The following is a 21,185-nucleotide window of genomic DNA, read 5'->3' on the forward strand; positions in this document are numbered from 1 at the left end:
GGTCAGTAGTTGAAGCAGGCCCAGCTGCATTCTCTGGTCAGAGTATTAGGAGACTGAAATCAAGATGTCAGCCAGTCTGTACTCTTATCTGAAAGCTCTAAGGAAGAATCTGATTTCAACTTTATTTAGGCTGTGGCAAAGTCCAGCTCCTTAGTGTTATAGGTCTGAGTCCCCCATTTCCTTTTTGGCTCTTCTTCCAGAGGCCCCCAGCATTCCTTTAAGGTGGATCCCTCCATCTTCAAGAAAGTTATGCTTCATCTCAGACTTCTCCTTCTGCCACTAGCCAGAGAAAACTCTGTGCTTAATTTATTTTATTTAAAACAAATTTTTTTTGAGGTTTATTTATTTTTGAGAGAGGGAGAGAGAACGTGAGTGGGGGAAGGGCAGAGAGAGGGAGACACAGAATCTGAAGCAGGCTCCAGGCTCTGAGCTGTCAGCACAGAGCCAGATGTGGGGCTTGAACTCACAGACTGTGAGATCATGACCTGAGCCAAAGTTGGACACTTAACCGACTGAGCCATCCAGGTGCCCCTTGTGCTTAATTTTAAACGAGTTGTATGATTAGATCAGGATGACCCAAATCATCTTCCTTTTAATTAACTCAAAGTCAACTGACAGCAACCTTAATTACATCAGCAAAATCTCTTCGCCATGTAACAGGACATATTCACGGGACAGGGAAATATAGAAGGACAAAGGTCACTGGGGTCATTCTTAGAAGTCTACTACCTCAGTCCTCCCTAGTTTTTTCAGTAGCAGAGGTTGAAACCTTTTTATTTTTTATTTTTTATTATTATTTTCAAAGGCTCTTTGGATGGAAGTCTGGCATCTTAAACTAAAAGTCCCAATCACGCTCACAGTAAGTTGCAAATTTATTTATATTACACTTGGATGTACAAAAAACTGAAGTATGCTTTCTCTCTAAATGATCCAATCACCTTTGCTAGCTACCACTCCACTTGAGGACAAGAAAAAAAAAAACTTTTTAGTCTGATTTAATAGCCTTTTTTAGATTAATGAGTATCTATTGCCAAAGAAAAATTGAACTGGACAGGGTTAAACAGTCAAGGAAGACTTGTTCACAATGATTGCTTGGGCACCCGGGTGGCTTGGTCAGTTAAGCATTCAACTCTTAATTTTGGCTCAGGTCATGATCCCAGGATTGTGGGATCGAGCCCCACATGGGGCTCTGAGCTGAGCATGGAACCTGCTCAAGATTCTCTCTATAAGATTCTCTCTCTCTCTCTCTCTCCTCCTCTCCCCTGCTCACACTCATTCTCTGTCTCTCAAAAAAAAAAAAAAAAAAAAAAAGCTTGCAGTAGAGGAGAGAGAGACTGAGAACTCAACTACATTGAAACAAAAGGAGCATTTTGAAGCCTGCAGCAAGCTAGTGGAAAAGTACTAGAGGAGGTTGTTAGGAAGGGGGTTGGTCAATGTAATTAGGCCATCTATGACTGCTAACTGGTGATTACCAAAGGTTTCATACTGCCACAAAGACCAGGAGATGGGGGCACTATCATTTTTTTTTTTTTAGTTTAGTTTATTTACTTTGAGAGAGACAGAGACAGTGCAAGTGGGGGAGGAGCAGAGAGAGGGAGAGAGAGAATCTCAAGCAGGCTCTGCACTGCCAGTGCAGAGGCACTAGGCTCAGACTCATGAAACTGAGAGATCATGACTCCAGCCAATACCAAGAATCTGGTTGGCTCAACCGACTGAGCTACCCAGGCAGGGGGCACTATCATTCTTGATGATTCCATTTCAAAGGGATGCTTCCCAGGTCCTTCAGAAATATACTACTGTGTTGTAAAACTGGCAAGAGGCTGGGAGAAGAGGTACATCTCAAAGGGACAAAGAAAAAAATTACGATTTAATGTTTCCTAGAATAAATGCTCTAAGAAAAGGGAGGTCAGGGACCTATTGGTAACTGGCCCTATTGAACTTTGATTAAAAAAAAAAGAAAGGTATTGTGTTGAAGCACCTGCACTGGAGTCCTCGGTTCTCTTTGCCACTTTCTATTGTCTTGAAATTGCTGAGTTCTGCATCATCTTAGTCAGACACTAGTTTACTTCTTCTTGTGCCCATTCTTTGTATGTGAACACAGACTCTATATTCAGTGTATGTCTTTAATCCTTGAGGACCAGGACATTACAAGCAGTTCATTTACTGTCTTCCACTGGCATCTCGCATATTGCTCACTTCATGTTAGGGGACACTAAGCCAAAAGCTGAAGTTCCCCAGTAATCTGCACCTCTCTGACACTATTCCAAAAGTAAACACACCTTCCATAGGTGTTCTCAGTCTTCCCAAACCAATCTCAGTGTTTCAATCCATCCCTTGCCTCACCCTCACATCTCCCACCCTCACCCCAACACAAACACACCCACGTTAAGATTAGCAGCTGACTTCTTCCACTGACTTGTTAGTCTTCTTTTCATCCCCCAATGGCATACTCTTCCACTATTCCAAGTCTAATACTCTAAGCCCAGCTTATTCTATCGTACCCTATAGAGTTAAGATCCATTTATTTATAAAATGTATTAGCTCCTGTCTTTTATGGCTAAATTGTATTGCTAAAGGGGCTAAAACTTAATTCATGAAACTCAAAGCTTATCAATGACTCATTTCTAGTACCACTTCCCTCATCCTGGGGCAATATGCTTCAAAATGTAACTTGGAAGGGAACATGGCAAACTTATGGGAGAAATTTAATTCCCTGATTTAATATTTTCAAATATTACTCATGTCATACTCTCTTAATTGATGAAGGAAACATATGGGATAGTCACCTAGCTATAAGAACGTTTTTAAAGTCTTAACTGACAGATATAAAAACAAATGTCTTACATCTAGACTGAAGTTCTAACAATCTGTGCTTTCTCTTTTTAACTTCCATGAAAGTATGAATACTCCTACTTTTATCACCCCCCAAAATGGAATTTATGAACCCACATTTCGCTTACATAAAGTTTATTGTGTCTTAAACATGTGTCCTTTCTGAAAATTATGTCTATCACTTACACATAAGTATTATCTAATTACAATAAGTAATAACAGTTTTAACAATTATTTACTGTTTATTTTTTAAAGTTCTCTTCAAGATAATTCTTAAATAACTATATAATACTTCATATGTATATTATATATAGAAAGAGATATTATATGGATATACATATATATTGTGTGTGTGTGTATATACACACACACACACACAATATATATATATGGAGAGAGAGAGCAGGAATGGCAATTGAATAAAATGCCTTCACTCTGAAACCCATCTCATCTTGTTAAATAGAAAGTGTAGATTGTCAGTAATTTATATTGAATTTTTAAATTGTGAATATTAATAAATAAACTAATTCAATTTATAATTTCTTTTGGTTTCAATATGAGGTTTTTCCCTAATATGTGTTTCACTTTAACACCTAGCACCATTAAGTTGACAGTAAAATTGGGATTGTGGTCATATGTATGTTAGTTGTTATTAGTCAGAATAGAAAAGTAGTAATAACATTTAGTAAGTTAAGATCTTAGACCTAGGATTGGTGGTGTTTATCTGCACATTTAACATGTGCAAGTTACCATTTCCATCATCTTCTCTCATATCGTGGCCTTTGCCATTCTCTCCTCTCTGCTCTTGACATAGTCTAGTTATGGTCTCCTCCCATGATAAAATGGACAACTTCATCTTCGCTTATGTTACTGAGCCACCAAGTAGCTATTTCCTGATTTCAATTTCTTAGAAAGATTCTAGTGACATGGCTTCTTTACTTGACTCAACTTTATTACAGCTCTTCCAGTAGAATGCAGTAACACAGTTCGTAGACAATGTGAATTATTTAATCAACATTGCATACCTCAAAAATATTCCTTACAACAGAGATTGTGGATTTGGGGGACAGGGTCAATGGATTTGGCACCACCCCCCACACCCATCCCTATCTAAATATTCAATTTAGAAATGCTCCTCTGGCTTTAAAACCAAACCCGCCCACACCCTGCACACGTCCCGATTTAAGGATCTAGCTCCCTAGGGGTTAGATTCCTGTCTTTTCTTTCCCCAGCGACTCGCTCAGATTATGCAGATAGTGAGCACTCTGGAAATGGTGTAATATTGTTGAACAAAAAGTTACTCTGGGGTTTCTGATAAAGATGATGAATCATCACAGGAAAATTTGAGCACGCAGAGCCCACACAGTAACCCGCTCGTGCGACTGTCCTAACACACATAATTTACCAGCCCTGCCTGCAAGGAACCAGCAAAAGGAACACGAGAGATTTGACAGCTGTGTCTTTAGCCGCCACCTTAAAGTTGGGCAGGTCGGGGTATTAGAAACGCTTCCCAGCCAGAAACGTGGCTCCAGGAACCAGCGGAGGCGGCTCTGAGCTGCGGAATCCACTCTCCACCCCTTGCCCTTTGGTTGCCAGCTATAGCTTGGCCGCAAGGCACTCTGGGACATCAGGAAGCTCAACCTTTATCACCAAGGCAACCGGCCGGCACGCGGTTGTCATGGAAACCGGCGGGCACTCGGAGAGTCTAGTAGAGAAGCTGCCTTCGCCCTCACCCAAGCAAGATGCTTCGCCGAGGCTGTAAAGCCCCTGAAAGGCGAAGACACTTGAGCAACCACCTCAGCTGGCAACAGGACTTGGCGCTGAGCGGCAGCATCTACCTCCTACGAGAGATGGGCCCCACCGGCTTCCTGCTGAGGGAGGAGGAGCCGGAAAACAGGGATTTCCGAGTAATTACCACCCCCAACTTGCCTCCACTCCCGCCCGGCCCACCCACCCGGTCCTCCTGGGCCTTCCTTATTTCTAAGCCACCTTCACAATCCCTGCGGATTCTCGCTGCCACACCCACCCCACCCGCGCGAGATCCAGACTCTAAAGATGTGTAAATTGCAGAGGGAAGTCGTGTTTTCATAGAAAAGTTTAATTTTGGGAAGTCAGGACTCCAAAATGGCATCCAACTCCTGTAAGATGATGGCACCTGCTTGATGTTTAGGCTTGAAAATGTGAGACGTTTTACTTGAATACATGCTTTGCGTTGCGTGCGTTCTTGGATCCGTTATTGGCAGTCACGAGCCCTGTAACTAAAACGAAATGAAAATCCTACGACCTATTTCATACTGTAAATACTAAATAAATAAAATATGTTTTTCTTTACTCTTTAGTCACTCTAAACCTCCAAGAAGATCCTTTTAAAGTATCGTTTAGGTGGCGATGCCTTGGGAAGGTCTTAATAAAAACCTGAAAAAAAGATATTTTATATTTGCATATCCCACTCTTGCTACTCAAAAATCAGCCACCATCCCACCTCCCGGGTGTTGATTTGGAAAATTTTAATGTAGTGTCCTGCATTCTAAGTACTGAATACAAATTACTAGCCTGTGCTTATTTAAGACATCTTTTTTTTTTTTACTTTGTCCCTTAGAACACTTAGTTAAAAAATTATTTTAGCCAATATAAACTTGGTGAATAAAATTAGTCTTCTCAAGTCAAATTATATACCAATTAAGTGTACAAAACAAACAAAAGATCCAAAATAAGCTAATTTACAAAAAGTCTTTAGCTCCACTGCAAGGCAGAATGAACTTTCATTAAGAAATGTATCGATACAGAGATATTTTTTAGCTTTTAAAATTAGATTTCTTTTCACTTGCCTGAGTGTAGGTCACTGAAGAAGTCTTAAGTGATAATACAAGTTGTTGAGCAAGACAATATGACAGTGAAAAATCAGCCTGGAGACTGGTGTCAAGCGTTAAGATGTCTCCATAGACTATATTCAACATTTGAAGTCACCTAAACTAAATTACTTCTTGAAATCTCTTTTAATCCTATCGTCCATTAAATTATTTTTATTCTAACTCTAAAAATTAACTGGAGGGTTTTTTTTTTTTAAGTATGCATTTTTCTTTTAAAGGTTTTCTTAGGAAATCCTCATGTTTGTAACTGTTCCACATTTCTGAAAGGAGGGGAACTTTGTAAGCATATATGCTGGTAAGTAACTCTGTAATCCAGATCTGCCACAAAGGAACATCTTGGTATATTGCCTTTTTCATGATTTGAGTACTTAAGGTAATAGAAATTTGTTGTTGGGAGATATAAGGGTAAAATGGCTGTAGTTTTTCAGTATATTTTGGGGTATTTTATTTCATTCTGAAAATTAAATAAAGTTTAACTTGAGAAACATACTACCCACCTCTGCAAGTTTTAAAAGTTCATGTTTATAATTTAAAAAATCACTTTTTAAATTCTTACTAAGAATCTTATGTACAAATGTGAAATCTAACTATAAAACAGAAAAAGAAAAACCTCCCTGATTCACATCAATAATAATAATTATGTTCTCACTATAGGATTTCTATTTGCTGTCAGTTAAAAATAAATTCCTGAATACATTTTTATTTTTATTCTTTCTACTGGGTGCATTGTTTGTTTTCTTTGTAAATATAGTACAACAAACAAATCATTTAATAACAAAAAATTCGTTATGTTTTTTAAATTTTTATTATTTTTATTATTTTCTTCAATTTCTTTAATGTTTATTTATTTTTGAGAGAGAGAGACAGAGTGCAAGCCGGGGAGGTACAGCGCGAGGAGATGCAGAATCTGAACGCTCTGGCTCTGAGCTGTCAGCATAGAGCCAGACACGGGGCTCAAACCCACAAACTGTTAGATCATGACCTGAGCCAAAGTCGGCCACTCAACCGACTGAGTCACCCAAGTGCCCCTCATTATTTTTTTAATTATGATATTTTCTAATGTATTATTTTTATTTTCAATAAGCATTTTACTATGAATCTTTTAAGATAGTAATAGAACTACACTGAGAATTACTTCTGTTGAATCTGAAAGTTTTCCTCTAGTGACAGAACCTACTTACAGGGAAATCCCAAAAATGAAAATTTTTTAAAAAATTGTTTTAATTTAGTGTTTGGAGTTAGTCTGGAATTCTTTCCCTTCTTTCCATTTTTTCATTCTTTCAACTCATTTTGTTTTACCTATCTGTATTTATATGAACAAATCATGAATTATATTATTATAGAATATTTGTGACTGAAATTGGAGGGTAAAACAAATCTAACAAAAAATTGAGAGAAGAATATGTATCTCACACTTTGAATGCTTTTCTTTATAAGTTAAAAAAAAAAAAGTATATACCTTCATTTCCAAAGCTTGTATTACCGAGTTTTTGTTGTTTTGTTTTGATCAGTTTTTATTGAGCATTGCTAACACAATTTACTCTAGTTAGCATAGAAGATATAAAATATGGTCCTTTAAAAACTTGCAGTTTGGTTTTATTATTAAAAATAATAAATTATGTTTATTAAAATAGTTTTTTTTCATTTTTGTAATGCCAGCTTCCTCAGGGCAAGGGCCTTCTGTTCTGATTTCTATATAATGTTACTTGTTTTTTACAATATATTAACCAAACTAAATGGAAATATAATTCAAGTATTTAATATACTAAAGTATATTTAATATATTTAAGTAAGAATTTTTTATGTATTTCTCAGCTTTTAAAAAGGTCTTATTTCATTTCAATTGGCGATATTTGAAGTATTTTTTCTGTCATACATTCAAGTGGTATATGTAAGAAAACAGTATTGGTACTCTCCAGAAAATTACTCCATTTTCAGGACTAAGAAACTTCTAGGAAAGTTTAAAAGAATTACAATGAATATCTCATTCCTTTACTAACCTGTCTCTGTGAATAAACGTATGTTATAAAGAAATACATGGACTCTTTCTGGCAAATCTCTTTATTATAAATGTCTTTTATTTTCATTTATAATACTTTTTTCACATATGCTTACTTTAAAACATTTATTTAACTACTGTTTTTGTATGAATTTTTTATTTTGATTTCAGTACAGTTAACATTTAACTACTTATTATTATAACAGAAAACTGATGAGAGTGTTAAGTATATTTATAACACCATCAGCAATATAAATTCTATAATGCTAGTCCTAATATTAAAATATATCATTTTAGGTTATATCATAAATAAATATTTCTTTTGGTTTTCCACCTGTGAATACTAGGGTCTTGTTGAAAAAATTCAAACTTCCAAGGAATCATGAATGTAAGTTGCATTTCTTCTTTTATTATTTTGAAGTTAACATATTTAATAATTTTTTGTTTAGACATATTCTAAATTTAAACAATTATTTTCCTAGACAATCTGACAACTATCTGTAGCTCAGTTTGTTGCATTTAAGACACTTGGGACATTTTTCTTCCTTAATAAAAAAATGTAACTTTATATGTCATTTCGAATTCAGGGGCACTTAATAAAAAAAGGGATGAAACAATGGCTAGTTATTCTGAAGGCAAAATTTCCTTCATGTGTGCTAAGCAAAGATTCACAGTGGTTTCTAGGCGTAAAATTATTTTAATTATAAAAAAAATCAGAAATGTAATTTTTTAGATCACAGTAATAGTTGACATGGAACATAATTTCATTCAAAAATATCTACTAACTGAAATTTGTATGTAAAAAATATAAATACATGTTTTTAAGAGTAAAATAGTTTTTATGACAGTACTTAAATTGAGTTTAGAGTCAAGCATATAGGTATGTAACTTTAAGTTCTAGAGTCCTCAAAATTAAAAGAGAAAGCAAATTAATTTTGTTATAGGTCATTTGGATTTATAGATTTTATAAAAAAGATATTGTCATGGTAATCACAGTAAACATTTAAAAGTTGTACTAGATAATAAATTAATATTAGTGTTTCACAGACACTTTTTTTTGTACTCTTCTCTCATTTTACACATTTCTCTTATCAACAGAGCACTATTTTCAGTTGCTTTCGGGGCAGCTCAGATTTGGAGGTCCCACAGGCATTTTAAATACCAAAATCCCCCCCTCTCCCATTTGTGCTCCCCTCTTGTATCCCCTACCTCATATATTGGCTTTCCTTTTTCTTTAGTCTCCAAAACTAGAAACCATGGGATTCTCCTTGATTTTTCCTCTCCCAACTTCCTCTCTCCTGTCTAAGGAGTCATTTCATAAATCCCGTTCATGTTACATCCTACCTCCTTCTCAACGCTGTTTTCATCTCTCCATTCTCATTCTCACCTTTGTCCAACCTTCATCAGCCCTTCATAGTGTTCTAGAGCCTGTTTCTTTTCGGTACCTGCACTTGGTTTCTTCCTTCTCCACATTGTAGACAAAAGGTTCTTTCTGGAATGTCACTTAGTTCTCTACTTCATCCTCTCTTCCAATCCTTCATACACAATGATTGGGTTGTTTGATATTGCATACACTGTTTATTTCTCTATTTCTTCATTTTATCCACCTGAAGTTAAGTGCTCACGTCCTCTCCAAATCTTACTTGTTCTCTACACTGTTTTACATACCATTTTCACAAGCTTCCATACTAGTGCTGTCCAATAGAAATATAATGCAAACCACATATGTAATTTTCTAGTAGCCATATTACAAAGAGTAAAAAGAAACAGGGAAAGTTAATTTTAATAATATATTTTAATTTAATCTAATACATTAAAATATTACCATATCAACATGTAATCAATATAAAAATATGCAATATTTTTGATACTGTCTTCAAAGTCTTAGTATTTTATACTTACAGAGAATCTCATCTAGACACTATATTTTCAATGGAAATATTTGATCTGCATTTAGATTTTATAAAATACTCAGTTGAAAAATAGATTCATGTAATACCTAAATTGTTACATATACGTACTTACAAATTTTTCAGTAACTATATATTATGAGTTTTCAATTTCAATTTAAGTGAAACAAAATTAGAAATTTAGTTTTTTAGTCACATGAACCATATTTCAAGTGCTTAGTAGTCACATGTGGCTAATGGCTACTCTTATTACAGTGAAGCTCTATACAACCAAATTCAACAAACATCTGTTGTACTATGTATTAGCCAGGATCCTCTGTTAGATACTTCTTTATGAATTGAAAAATGAATACTAACATTTGTGGAGTTTTTCATTTCCAAAAGTAGCAATTTCATATGGATCAACCTAATAGTTAATATTCTGTTATCTTTTTATTTCTTAAAGGCAGAAACTATGTCTTGTTCTTTTTATAAATATCAGCCTATGGTTGGGAATTTTTAAAAATGTTTTTTAATGTTTAATCCTAAATGTTAATTTTGAAAAATATATACTTCCTACAAAAATAAAAGATCTTTCATATCTCTATATTTAAAAGAAGTTTTGGTCAACATTGAGAGAATCCTATTTGCACAAATATTCAAAAAAGTAGAAGTCTTAATCATCTTAAAATTTATCATGTAAATGAAAGCTAGAATGGGGGTGCCTGGCTGGCTTAGTCCGTTGAGTAACCCACTTTGCCTCAGGTCATGCTCTCACGGTCCATTGGTTCAAGCTCTGTGTAGGGCTCTGTGCTGACAGCTCAGAGCCTGGAGCCTCCTTTGGATTCTTTGCCTCTCTCTCTTTCTCTGCCCCTCCCCTGCTTGCGCTCTCTCTCTCTCTCTCTCTCTCTCTCTCAGAAATAAATAAACATAAGAAAAATATTTTTAATGAAAGCTGGAACAAACATAGATTATTTAAATTAATTTAAAGAAAGCTATAAATGATTATTCATTTGGACTATGTGAGTGTTTTGAATATCATTCCTAGATTCTTCTAAAACAAATCAGGAAACAAATATTTGTGCTCTAGTGTTGCATATCAAAAACAATTGACTTTTATTTTTGAACATTTACAAAGATGATTACAAAGGAATTTTATTGTAAAGATATCAGTTTTTGAACATGGAGCATTATTTTTCCCATCACCCAATAAATGTTTTCCAGCAAAACCTACATTTATCACCTAATAGTTTCTTCTAAAGACAATGTCTATTTTTTTTATAGTTTACTTTTTAATAGAGAGCTGAGGGACAAAATAGCTAAGAGTCAAAAACGTATCCTTCTCTTTGTTTTATAAACGTTGGCATTAGAGAAACTTTTAGTTTATCCAATTCCCCTCTCTTCTTTTATAAGGGAGATTCTAAAAGTTCCAATGCTAACAGTAGTCAAAACCCAAAGTATAAACTAGATTTTTTTCCCTCTTCTCCTCCATTTTCTCTTTTTCTTTTTGTCTAGTAAATGCCATCCATTCCTTTTTTTAATTAAATATTTACAAATAAATTAAGAACCATGTTGAAGAAAAAAATTTTTAAATTCCCACTACAAAGATACAATAAACTTTTTTGCTCCCATTTTCATTTATTACTTTATATTTATGTATGTCTAATAGTGCATGGGAATTTTGTCCTCTGCTTTTATCACACATTGTTACTTTATACCCATTTTCAATGCTGTGTAATCTCTGTAATTAAAGTCATCAGGGGCTAAATATGGTATATCATAATTTAGTTAACATTATTCTATTGTTAGGCATTTAATTTATTTCTAACTGTTTGTCATATTCTTTGTACATGAAGCTTTCTCTTCTTTCAATCATTTGTTTAGCCTAATGTCTCATTAATCAGATTTTGGAGTAAAAGTATTAACATTTTTATGTCTGCCAACCAGATGTATTGCCAAATTGGTCTTAAAATACTTTTGCTGGTTTGCAATTTCAGCTACCTGTCAATTTTCTGCTAGGTTTGGTTTGAGATTCGTGTTTTAGGTACATATTATTACTTAAGCACATAATGAAAGACATGAACAGAATACTTAAGTCCCCAAAGAAAATAATTTAAAAATATGAAGAAATATTTTCAAATGTTAATAATATTTCTATAGTGTAGGGGAAAAAAAGGCTGTCCTACAGAACACAAAAAAATGCCAGCTACAAGGTTCATTGTAATCTGTTCGTTCCTGGCAAATTAAATAAATTTCCATTCTTCCATACATCTAACATACCCTTAGAAGGTCTAAAGTATCTTCATATAACTTTTTTAAATGCAAAAAGAAATGACATAAGGCAAACAAACATAACATTTCATTGATTTACTATTGCTTATTCAATAGGTTTTATTCTGTGTCTGTGTGTCATTCTTATTTTAACTAATTTTCTTTTATGTTAATGAAGTTGAACATCTTCCATTGCCCTCTGATAAGATTAGCTGTCTTGCTCTTCTCTATAAAAGAATATTCTTTCATAGTCTCATACATTAATTTTTTAAATTAATTTCAGAAGAGTTTGTTTCTGCCTTTCATTTTCCAATTCATGTTATACCACATGAGACATTTATGGCCAGCTCCTCTTATGAACTTTTATGTTTCAATAATTCTGCTGCCCTAGGAAATCTTTATTCCCAAAAGCACAGTTTTTGTTCTTCATTTTCCTCCCTGTCTTTTTTAGAGAGCAGATGTTGCTCTGTCTCTGTGACAAATAGCTCTCATCCTCCAAAGTAATGGTTAATTAAATTATGTTACCCTCTTACATTCCACCTGCCACCCCACCTCACGCAAGGAACGGAGATTTCTATATTGTTCTATGATGTTTTCAGTATTCTTAGTGTTTAATTTGGAAGTCTTTCCAGAAAAAATGAAGGTTTTATTATCTTGCAAGTATTTTAAAATTTATTAAATAATGTATTAAATGTATTAAAGAATGTATAAAATGAATAGAATTCAAGAGGACCAATAACAGATGGCATTTAAATTATGGCATGTTAAGGAGAGAGAAAAGGAAAGGAGCCTGGGATGGAGAAAGGAATAAAGAATCTAGGATTCCCTGATCAAAACTAAATGTATTAGAAACGATTTCTTATAAGGACAGTAGGATGGAGAAAATTCATAATTCAAAGAATGCACATCCCAAGATTATAAGCAACATAGTTCCAAATAGATTATTCAGAAGAATACTAACCAAATCTGTGAAAGATGTGGCTACCAAGACACTCTTGTAGAAACTGAAAACCAAGACAGGAGAGTAGTTACAATTGAGTCTTGCTCTCCTGTTATCTATTCATTCATTATTCATCTAACAAAGACTAATTTCACTAACTACTCAAATATCCCTGTTTCCCCTTTATGTATTTGTGTCCATTTCTTTTGGTGGTATGTTGATAAAATATTATTTATGGACAAATTGAACAGATTAAAATCTAAGACATGATTATAACACCAATCCAAGAATGAACACTGTCACATAATTAATGCAAAACCATTACAATGCAACATTTGCACTGACTCTTTTCAGTTATAAGAAAAAAATATAATTTCCATTCATTTACTTTTATGTTTATTTATTTTTTAGGGAGAGAGAACAAGTCAGGGAGGGGCAGAGAGAGAGGGAGACACAGAATCTGAAGCAGCCTCCAGGCTCTGAGCTATCAGCACAGAGCCTGGCATGGGGCTCAAACCCATGAACTGTGAGGTCATGACCTGATTTGAAGTCAGATGCTTAACCAACTGAGCCACCCAGCACCTCCCATTCTTTTTATCAATGACTCTTACTTGACCTTTTGGTTCTGAAAAAAAATACAAGAAGTGGTAAATCTCAGTGTAACAATTCAATCAAAACTGTCTTTCTGATATTTGAAAGAAAATTCTAACTTTCAGCATAAGTTATTTACATTTCTGTATCTCTAATTTTGCCACTGAATTTTAATACTTTGGAATTTTTCATAGGTGCTTTGCAGTTAGGTCTTGTGGAAAGAGAAATCAGTGACTTGCTTCGAGGGATACATCGAGTTCAAACTCCACAACAAGGAACAAATGATGAAACTGTGCATATTGAAGAAGATGGGTACATTAAACAGAAGGAAATTGGTTCAGATGATATCTGCTCTATTTGTCAAGAAGTACTTTTAGAGAAAAAACTTCCTGTCACATTTTGCAGGTGACATGTTTTTTCTTTTTTTTTTTTTTTTTTAAATTTTTTTTTTTTTCAACGTTTTTTATTTATTTTTGGGACAGAGAGAGACATAGCATGAACGGGGGAGGGGCAGAGAGAGAGAGGGAGACACAGAATCGGAAACAGGCTCCAGGCTCCGAGCCATCAGCCCAGAGCCTGACGCGGGGCTCGAACTCACGGACCGCGAGATCGTGACCTGGCTGAAGTCGGACGCTTAACCGACTGCGCCACCCAGGCGCCCCTTTTTCTTTATCTTTGTTATTGAAGTACAATTAAAATACATTATATTAGTTTCAGGTATACAGTATAATGATTCAGCAGTTCTGAGGAATATTTAGTACTCATCAAGATAAGTGTACTCTTAATCTGCGTTATCTATTTCACCCATTTCCCTACTCACCTTCCCTCCGACAGCCACCAGTATCTTTTCTGTATTTAAGAGTCTGGTATTTTGCTGATCTTTTTATTGTTGTTGTTCATTTGTTTTGTTTCTTAAATTTCACATATGAGTGAAATCATATGGTATTTGTCTTTCTTTGGCTGATTTATTTCACTTAGGATTATACCATCTAGGCTAATCCATGTTGTTGCAAATGACAAGGTCTTATTCTTTTCTGTGGTTGAGTAATATTCCATTCTGTGTGTGTATGACACCTTCTTTATCCATTCATTTGTTGATGGACACTTGGGTTGCTTTCACATCTTGGCTATTGTAAATATGCTGCAATAAGCAGAGGGGTACATATATCTTTTGAATCCATGTTTTTGTTTTCCTTCAGCAAATTACCTTTAGTGAAATTACTAAATCATGGTAATTCTATTTTTAATTTTTTGAAGAACCACCATACTGCTTTCCACAGTGGTTGCACCAGTTTGCATTTCCACCAACAGTGCATGAAGGTTCCTTTTTCTCCACATCCTTGCCAACACTTGTTATTTTTTTGTGTTTTTTTTGTGTCAGCCATTCTGACAGGTTTAAGGTGATATCTCTTTGTGGTTTGGATATGCATTTCTCTGACGGTTTGTGATGCTGAGCATCTTTTCACGTGTATATCAACCATCTGTATGTCTGCCTTGGAAAATGTCAGTTCAAATCCTCTGCCCATTTTTTGATCAGATTATTTGGGGGTTTTTGGTGTTGAGTTATATAAGTTCTTTATATATTTTGGATACACCAAAATCAGATATATCACTTGAAAATATCTTCCCCCATTCAGTAGGTTGCCTTTTGGTTTTGTTGATGGTTTCCATTGCTGTGCAAAAGCTTTTAATTTTGATGTAGTCCCAAATAGTTGAATTTTGATTTTGTTTTCCCTGACTGAGGAGACATATCTAGAAACATGATTCTATGGCTGCAGTCAAAGAAATTATTGCCTATATTTTCTTTGGGGATTTTTATGGTTTTGGGTCTCACTTTTCTTTAATATTTTAGAGTGAGAAAGGGAGAGCATGAGTGGGAGGAGTGGGAGAGAGGAAGAGAGAGAATCCCAAGCAGGCTCCACATTTAGTACAGAGCCAAACACAGGGCTCGATCCCACAACCCTGAGATCATTATCTGAACCAAAATCAAGAATTGGATGCTCAACTGACTGAGCCACCCAGGCACCCCCAGGTCTTACATTTATATCTTTAATCCATTTTGAGCTGATTTTTGTGTGTGGTGTAAGAAAGTGGTCCAATTTTATTCTTTTTGCCTATAGCTATCTAGTTTTCCCAGAACCGTTCATTGAAGAAACTGTCTTCTCCTCATTGTAAATTCTTGCCTTCTTTGTTGTAGATTAATTGACCATACAAGTGTGTGTTAATTTTGGGCCCTCTATTCTGTTCTGTTGATCTGTGTGTCTATTTTTGTGCCAATATTATACTGTTTTCAATTACTACAACTTTATATATATCTTAAAACTTGGAATTTGAAGTGCCAGCTTTATTTTTCTTTCTCAAGCTGTCTTTGGCTATCTTTGAGGTTCCATACATATTTTAGGATTATTGGTTCTAGTTCTGCCAAAACTGTTGTTTGTCTTCTGATAGAAATTACATTGACTCTGTAGATTGCTTTGGGTAGTGTGGACATTTTCATAGTATTAATTCTTTCAGTCCTAGGGCATGGAATATCTTTCCATTTGTTGTCTCATCTTCAATTTCTTTCATCAATGTTTTATAGTTAGGTTTATTCCTAAGTATTTTGTTCATTTTGATGCAATTATAAATGGGATTTTTTTTCTTTGTTTCTCTTTTTGCTACTTCATTATTAGTATACAGAAATGTAATAGATTTCTGTAAATTGATTTTGTATCCTGTGACCTTACTGAATTCATTTATTAGTTCTAGTGGTTTTTGGTGGTGTTTTAAAGGTTTACTATATATAGTATTCTGTGATTTGCAAATACTGAATGTTTTACTTCTTACTTACTAATTTGGATGCCATTTATTTATTTTAGCCTGGTTGCTGTGGCTAGGACTCTCAGTATTATGTTTAATAAAAACAGTGAGAGCAGACACCCTTATCTTATTATGATCTTAAAGGAAAAGCTCTCAGTACTTCACTGTTGAGTATGATTTTAGTGTGGGTTTTTTATATATAGTCTTTATTATGTTGAGAAATGTTCCCTCTAAACCTACTTTGCTGAGAGTTTTTATCATGAATGGATGTTGTACTTTCTCAATGCTTTTTCTGCATCTATTGAGATGATCATATGGTTTTTGTCCTTTCTCTTACTAATGTATCATGTTGATTGATTTTTGAAATTTTTCTAGGGATAGAGAGAGAGAGACAGAGGATGATCAGGGGAGGGGCAGAGAGAGAGGGAGACACAGAATTCGAAGCAGGCTCCAGGCTCTGAGCTGTCAGCACAGAGCCCGACACGGGGCTCGAACCCACAAACCACAAGATCATGACCCCAGCCAAAGTCAGACGCTTAACCAACTTAGCCACCCAGTTGCCCCTGTTTTATTTATTTTTTAGAGAGAGACAGACAGAGACAGAGACGGAGAATGAGCAGGGGAGGGGCAGAGAGAGGGAGACACAGAATCCAAAACAGGCTGCAGGCTCTGTGCTATCAGCACAGAGCCCAACACAGGGCTCGAACTCGTGAACCGCGAGATCATGACCTGAGTCGAAGTCAGAAGCCTAACTGATTGAGCCACCCAGGCACCCCTCCTTCTTCATTTCTGATTTTATTTATTTGAGTCCTCTCTCATTTTCTCTTAATGAGTCTGATAAAAGGTTTATCAATTTTATTGATTTTTTCAAAGAACCAGCTACTGGTTTCATTGATCTGTTCTATTGTTGGGGGGCGGGAGTTGTCTCTATTTCATTCATTTCTACTTTAATTTTTATTATTTCCTTCCTTCTATTGGCTTTGGGCTATGTTCTTTTTCTAGCTCCTTTAGGTATAAGGTTAGGTTGTTTATTAGAGATCTTTCTTGCTTCTTGAGGTATATCTGTATTGCTATAAATTTCTCTCTTTGATCAGCTTTTGCTGCATCCCAAAGATTTGGACCATTGTGTTTTCTTTTTTAGTTGTCTCCATGTATTTTGATTTCCTCTTATTTTTTTGATTAACCCATTCATTGTTTAGTAGCGTGTTATTTAACCTCCATATATTTGCATTCTGTTTGATTTCTAATTTCATAATGTCATGATCAGAAAATGTGCATGATAAGATTTCATTCTTTTTAAATTTATCGATATTTGTTAGTGACCTAATATGCAATCTATTCTGGAGAATGTTCCATGTGCACTTGAAAAGACTGTGTAGTCTGCTGTTTTGGGATATAATGTTCTGAATATCTGTTAGGTCCATCTGGCCAGTCCTGTCATTCAAAGCTACTCCTTCCTTGTTCATTTTCCGTATGGCAGATGTATCCATTGATGTAAGTGGGGTGTTAAAGTCCCCTACTATTATTGTATCATTGTCAGTTTATTCCTTTATGCCTGTTAATAGGTCCTTTCTGGCTTTAGGTGCTTCCATGTTGAGTGCATAAATATTTACAGTTGTTATATCCTTTTGTTGGATTGTTCCCTTTATCATTATTAATGTCCTTCCTTTGCTCTTGTCACTGTCTTTGTTTTCAAGTCTATTTTGTCCAGTATAAGCATTGCTACTTCAGCTTTCTTTTCACTTTCATTTGCATGGTAAGTGGTTTTCTAGCTCTTCATTTTCAATCTGCATATGTCTTTAGGTCTGAAGTGAGTCTCTTGAAGGTGACATATAGATGAGTCTTTTTTTTTTTAAATATTTGCTAACATTTATTTTGTAGGAGATAAAAATGGGTCCCAGAAAGGCTAAATGAATAGACCACAATCATACAGGTTGTTAATAAAAGAACTATAACACATAACTCTCTCATAATAACGTAATTAAAAATTCTTCAAAAAACCCATTAGCTGTATCTGAGAAAAAGAATAAAGCTAATTTTTCTTTTTTTTCTTAATATGAAATTTATTGTCAAATTGGTTTCCATACAACACCCAGTGCTCATCCCAACGGGTGCCCTCCTCAATGCCCATCACCCACTTTCCCCTCCCTCTCACCCTGCCCCTCCCCCCGTCAACCCTCAGTTTGTTCTCAGTTTTTAAGAGTCTCTTATAGTTTGCCTCCTTCCCTCTCTGTAACTTTTTTTTCCCCCTTCCCCTCCCCCATGGTCTTCCGTTAAGTTTCATAGGATCCACATAAGAGTGAAAACATATGGTATCTGTCTTTCTCTGTATGACTTATTTCACTTAGCACAACACTCTCCAGTTCCATCCATGTTGCTACAAAAGGCCATATTTCATTCTTTCTCACTGCCAAGTAGTATTCCATTGTATATGTAAACCACAACTTCTTTATCCATTCATCAGTTGATGGACATTTAGGCCCTTTCCATAATTTGGCTATTGTTGAAAGTGCTGCTATAAACATTGGGGTACGAGTGCCCCTATGCATCAGCACTCCTGTATCCCTTGGGTAAAATCCTACCAGTACTACTGCTGGGTCATAGGGTAGATCTATTTTTAATTTTGTGAGGAACCTCTACACTGTTTTCCAGAGTTTGCATTCCCACCAACAGTGCAAGAGGGTTTCCGTTTCTCCACATCCTCGCCAGCATCTATAGTCTCCTGATTTGTTCATTTTGGCCACTCTGACTGGTGTGAGGTGATTTCTCAGTGTGGTTTTGATTTGTATTTCCCTGATGAGGAGTGATGTTGAGCATCTTTTCATGTGCCTGTTGGCCATCTGGATGTCTTCTTTAGAGAAGTGTCTATTCATGTCTTCTGCCTATTTCTTCACTGGATTATTTGTTTTTCGGGTGTGGAGTTTGGTGAGTACTTTGTACCTTTTGGATACTAGCCGTTTGTCTGATATGTCATTTGCAAATATCTTTTCCCATTCTGTCGGTTCCCTTTTAGTTTTGTTGATTGTTTCCTTTGCAGTGCAGAATCTTTTATCTTCATGAGGTCCCAATAGTTCATTTTTGCTTTAATTCCCTTGCCTTCGGAGATGTGTCAAGTAAGAAATTGCTGCAGCTGAGGTCAGAGAGGTTTTTTCCTGCTTTCTCCTCCAGGGTTTTGATGGTTTCCTGTCTCACATTCAGGTCCTTCATCCATTTTGAGTTTATTTTTGTGAATGGTGTAAGAAAGTGGTCTAGTTTCATCCTTCTGCATGTTGCTGTCCAGTTCTCCCAGCACCATTTGGTAAAGAGACTGTCTTTTTTCCATTGGATATTCTTTCCTGCTTTGTCAAAGATTAGTTGGCCATACTTTTGTGGGTCCAATTCTGGAGTCTCTATTCTATTCCATTGATCTATGTGTCTGTTTTGTGCCAGTACCATGCTGTCTTGATGATTACAGCTTTGTAGTAAAGGCTAAAGTCTGGCATTGTGATACCTCCCGCTTTGGTCTTCTTCAATATTACTTTGGCTATTTGGAGTCTTTTGTGGTTCCATACAAATTTTAGGATTGCTTGTTCTAGCTTCGCAAAAAAAGAGAACTACAGGCCAATATCCCTGATGAATATGGATGCAAAAATTCTCAACAAGATACTAGCAAATCGAATTCAACAGCATATAAAAAGAATTATTCACCATGATCAAGTGGGATTCATTCCTGGGATGCAGGGCTGGTTCAACATTTGCAAATCAATCAACGTGATACATCACATTAATAAAAGAAAAGATAAGAACCATATGATCCTGTCAATCGATGCAGAAAAGGCCTTTGACAAAATTCAGCAATGTTTCTTAATAAAAACCCTCAAGAAAGTCGGGATAGAAGGAACATACTTAAAGATCATAAAAGCCATTTATGAAAAGCCCACAGCTAACATCATCCTCAATGAGGAAAAACTGAGAGCTTTTTCCCTGAGATCAGGAAACGACAGGGATGTCCACTCTCACCTCTGTTGTTTAACATAGTGTTGGAAGTTCTAGCATCAGCAATCAGACAACAAAAGGAAATCAAAGGCATCAAAATTGGCAAAGATGAAGTCAAGCTTTCGCTTTTTGCAGATGACAAGATATTATACATGGAAAACCCCATAGACTCCACCAAAAGTCTGCTAGAACTGATACATGAATTCAGCAAAGTCACAGGATATAAAATTAATGTACCGAAATCAGTTGCATTCTTATAAACTAATAATGAAGCAACAGAAAGACATAAAGAAACTGATCCCATTCACAATTGCACCAAGAAGCATAAAATACCTAGGAATAAACCTAACCAAAGATGTAAAAGATCTGTATTCTGAAAACTATAGAGAGCTTATGAAAGAAATTGAGGAAGATACAAAGAAATGGAGAAACAGTCCATGCTCATGGATTGGAAGAATAAATACTGTTAAAATGTCAATACTACCCAAAGCAATCTACACATTCAATACAATCCCAATCAAAATTGCACCAGCATTCCTAAAGCGAGATGAGTCATATATATATATATATATATATATATATATATATACACTCACCCTGTGTCCTTTGATTGGAACATTTAATTCATTTATATTTAAAAGTATTTATTGGTATATATGTACTTATTGCCATTTTGTTACTTGTTTTATGGTTGTTTTTGTAGTTCTCTGTTCCTTTCTTCTTTCTTGCTCTCTTCTCTTGTGGTTTGATGGCTTCCTTTTGTGTTGTGCTTGGATTCCTTTCTCTTTATTTTTTCTATATCAATTATAAGGTTGTTTTTATATGGTTGTCATTTTTATGTGTGGTTGCCATTAGGTTCATATATAACATCCTATGAATATAATAGTCTATATACGTTAATGTTGCTTTAATTTGAACCCATCTAAAGCACTAGGCTTGTAGTTGGGCAGCATTAGTAGTCACACCAGATGCCTGCCCTCAGCCTGTCTGTTGGAGCTGCAGTCATGCTGAAGTGCAGA

General features: G+C 35.4%; 1 protein-coding gene across 2 annotated transcripts in view; it reads left to right on the top strand.

Annotated features, from left to right (window-relative positions):
• The first annotated feature begins 55 nt into the window (after positions 1–55).
• ZSWIM2 (zinc finger SWIM-type containing 2) overlaps positions 56–21,185 on the top strand; it is a 36,659-nt gene continuing 15,529 nt past the window's right edge. Inside the window, exons 1-5 of one of the 2 annotated variants that reach the window (XM_049615376.1) lie at positions 56–162; positions 806–859; positions 5,921–5,997; positions 8,049–8,089; positions 13,587–13,797. In XM_049615376.1, the coding sequence (XP_049471333.1) occupies positions 815–859; positions 5,921–5,997; positions 8,049–8,089; positions 13,587–13,797 (374 nt within the window). In that variant the 5' untranslated portion in view covers positions 56–162; positions 806–814. Of the gene's footprint in view, positions 163–805; positions 860–4,501; positions 4,740–5,920; positions 5,998–8,048; positions 8,090–13,586; positions 13,798–21,185 lie in introns of those variants that run through there. The other variant, XM_049615375.1, reaches the window with a different exon arrangement.

This window comes from Panthera uncia (assembly GCF_023721935.1).
Source record: "Panthera uncia isolate 11264 chromosome C1 unlocalized genomic scaffold, Puncia_PCG_1.0 HiC_scaffold_3, whole genome shotgun sequence".
NCBI lineage: Eukaryota > Metazoa > Chordata > Mammalia > Carnivora > Felidae > Panthera > Panthera uncia.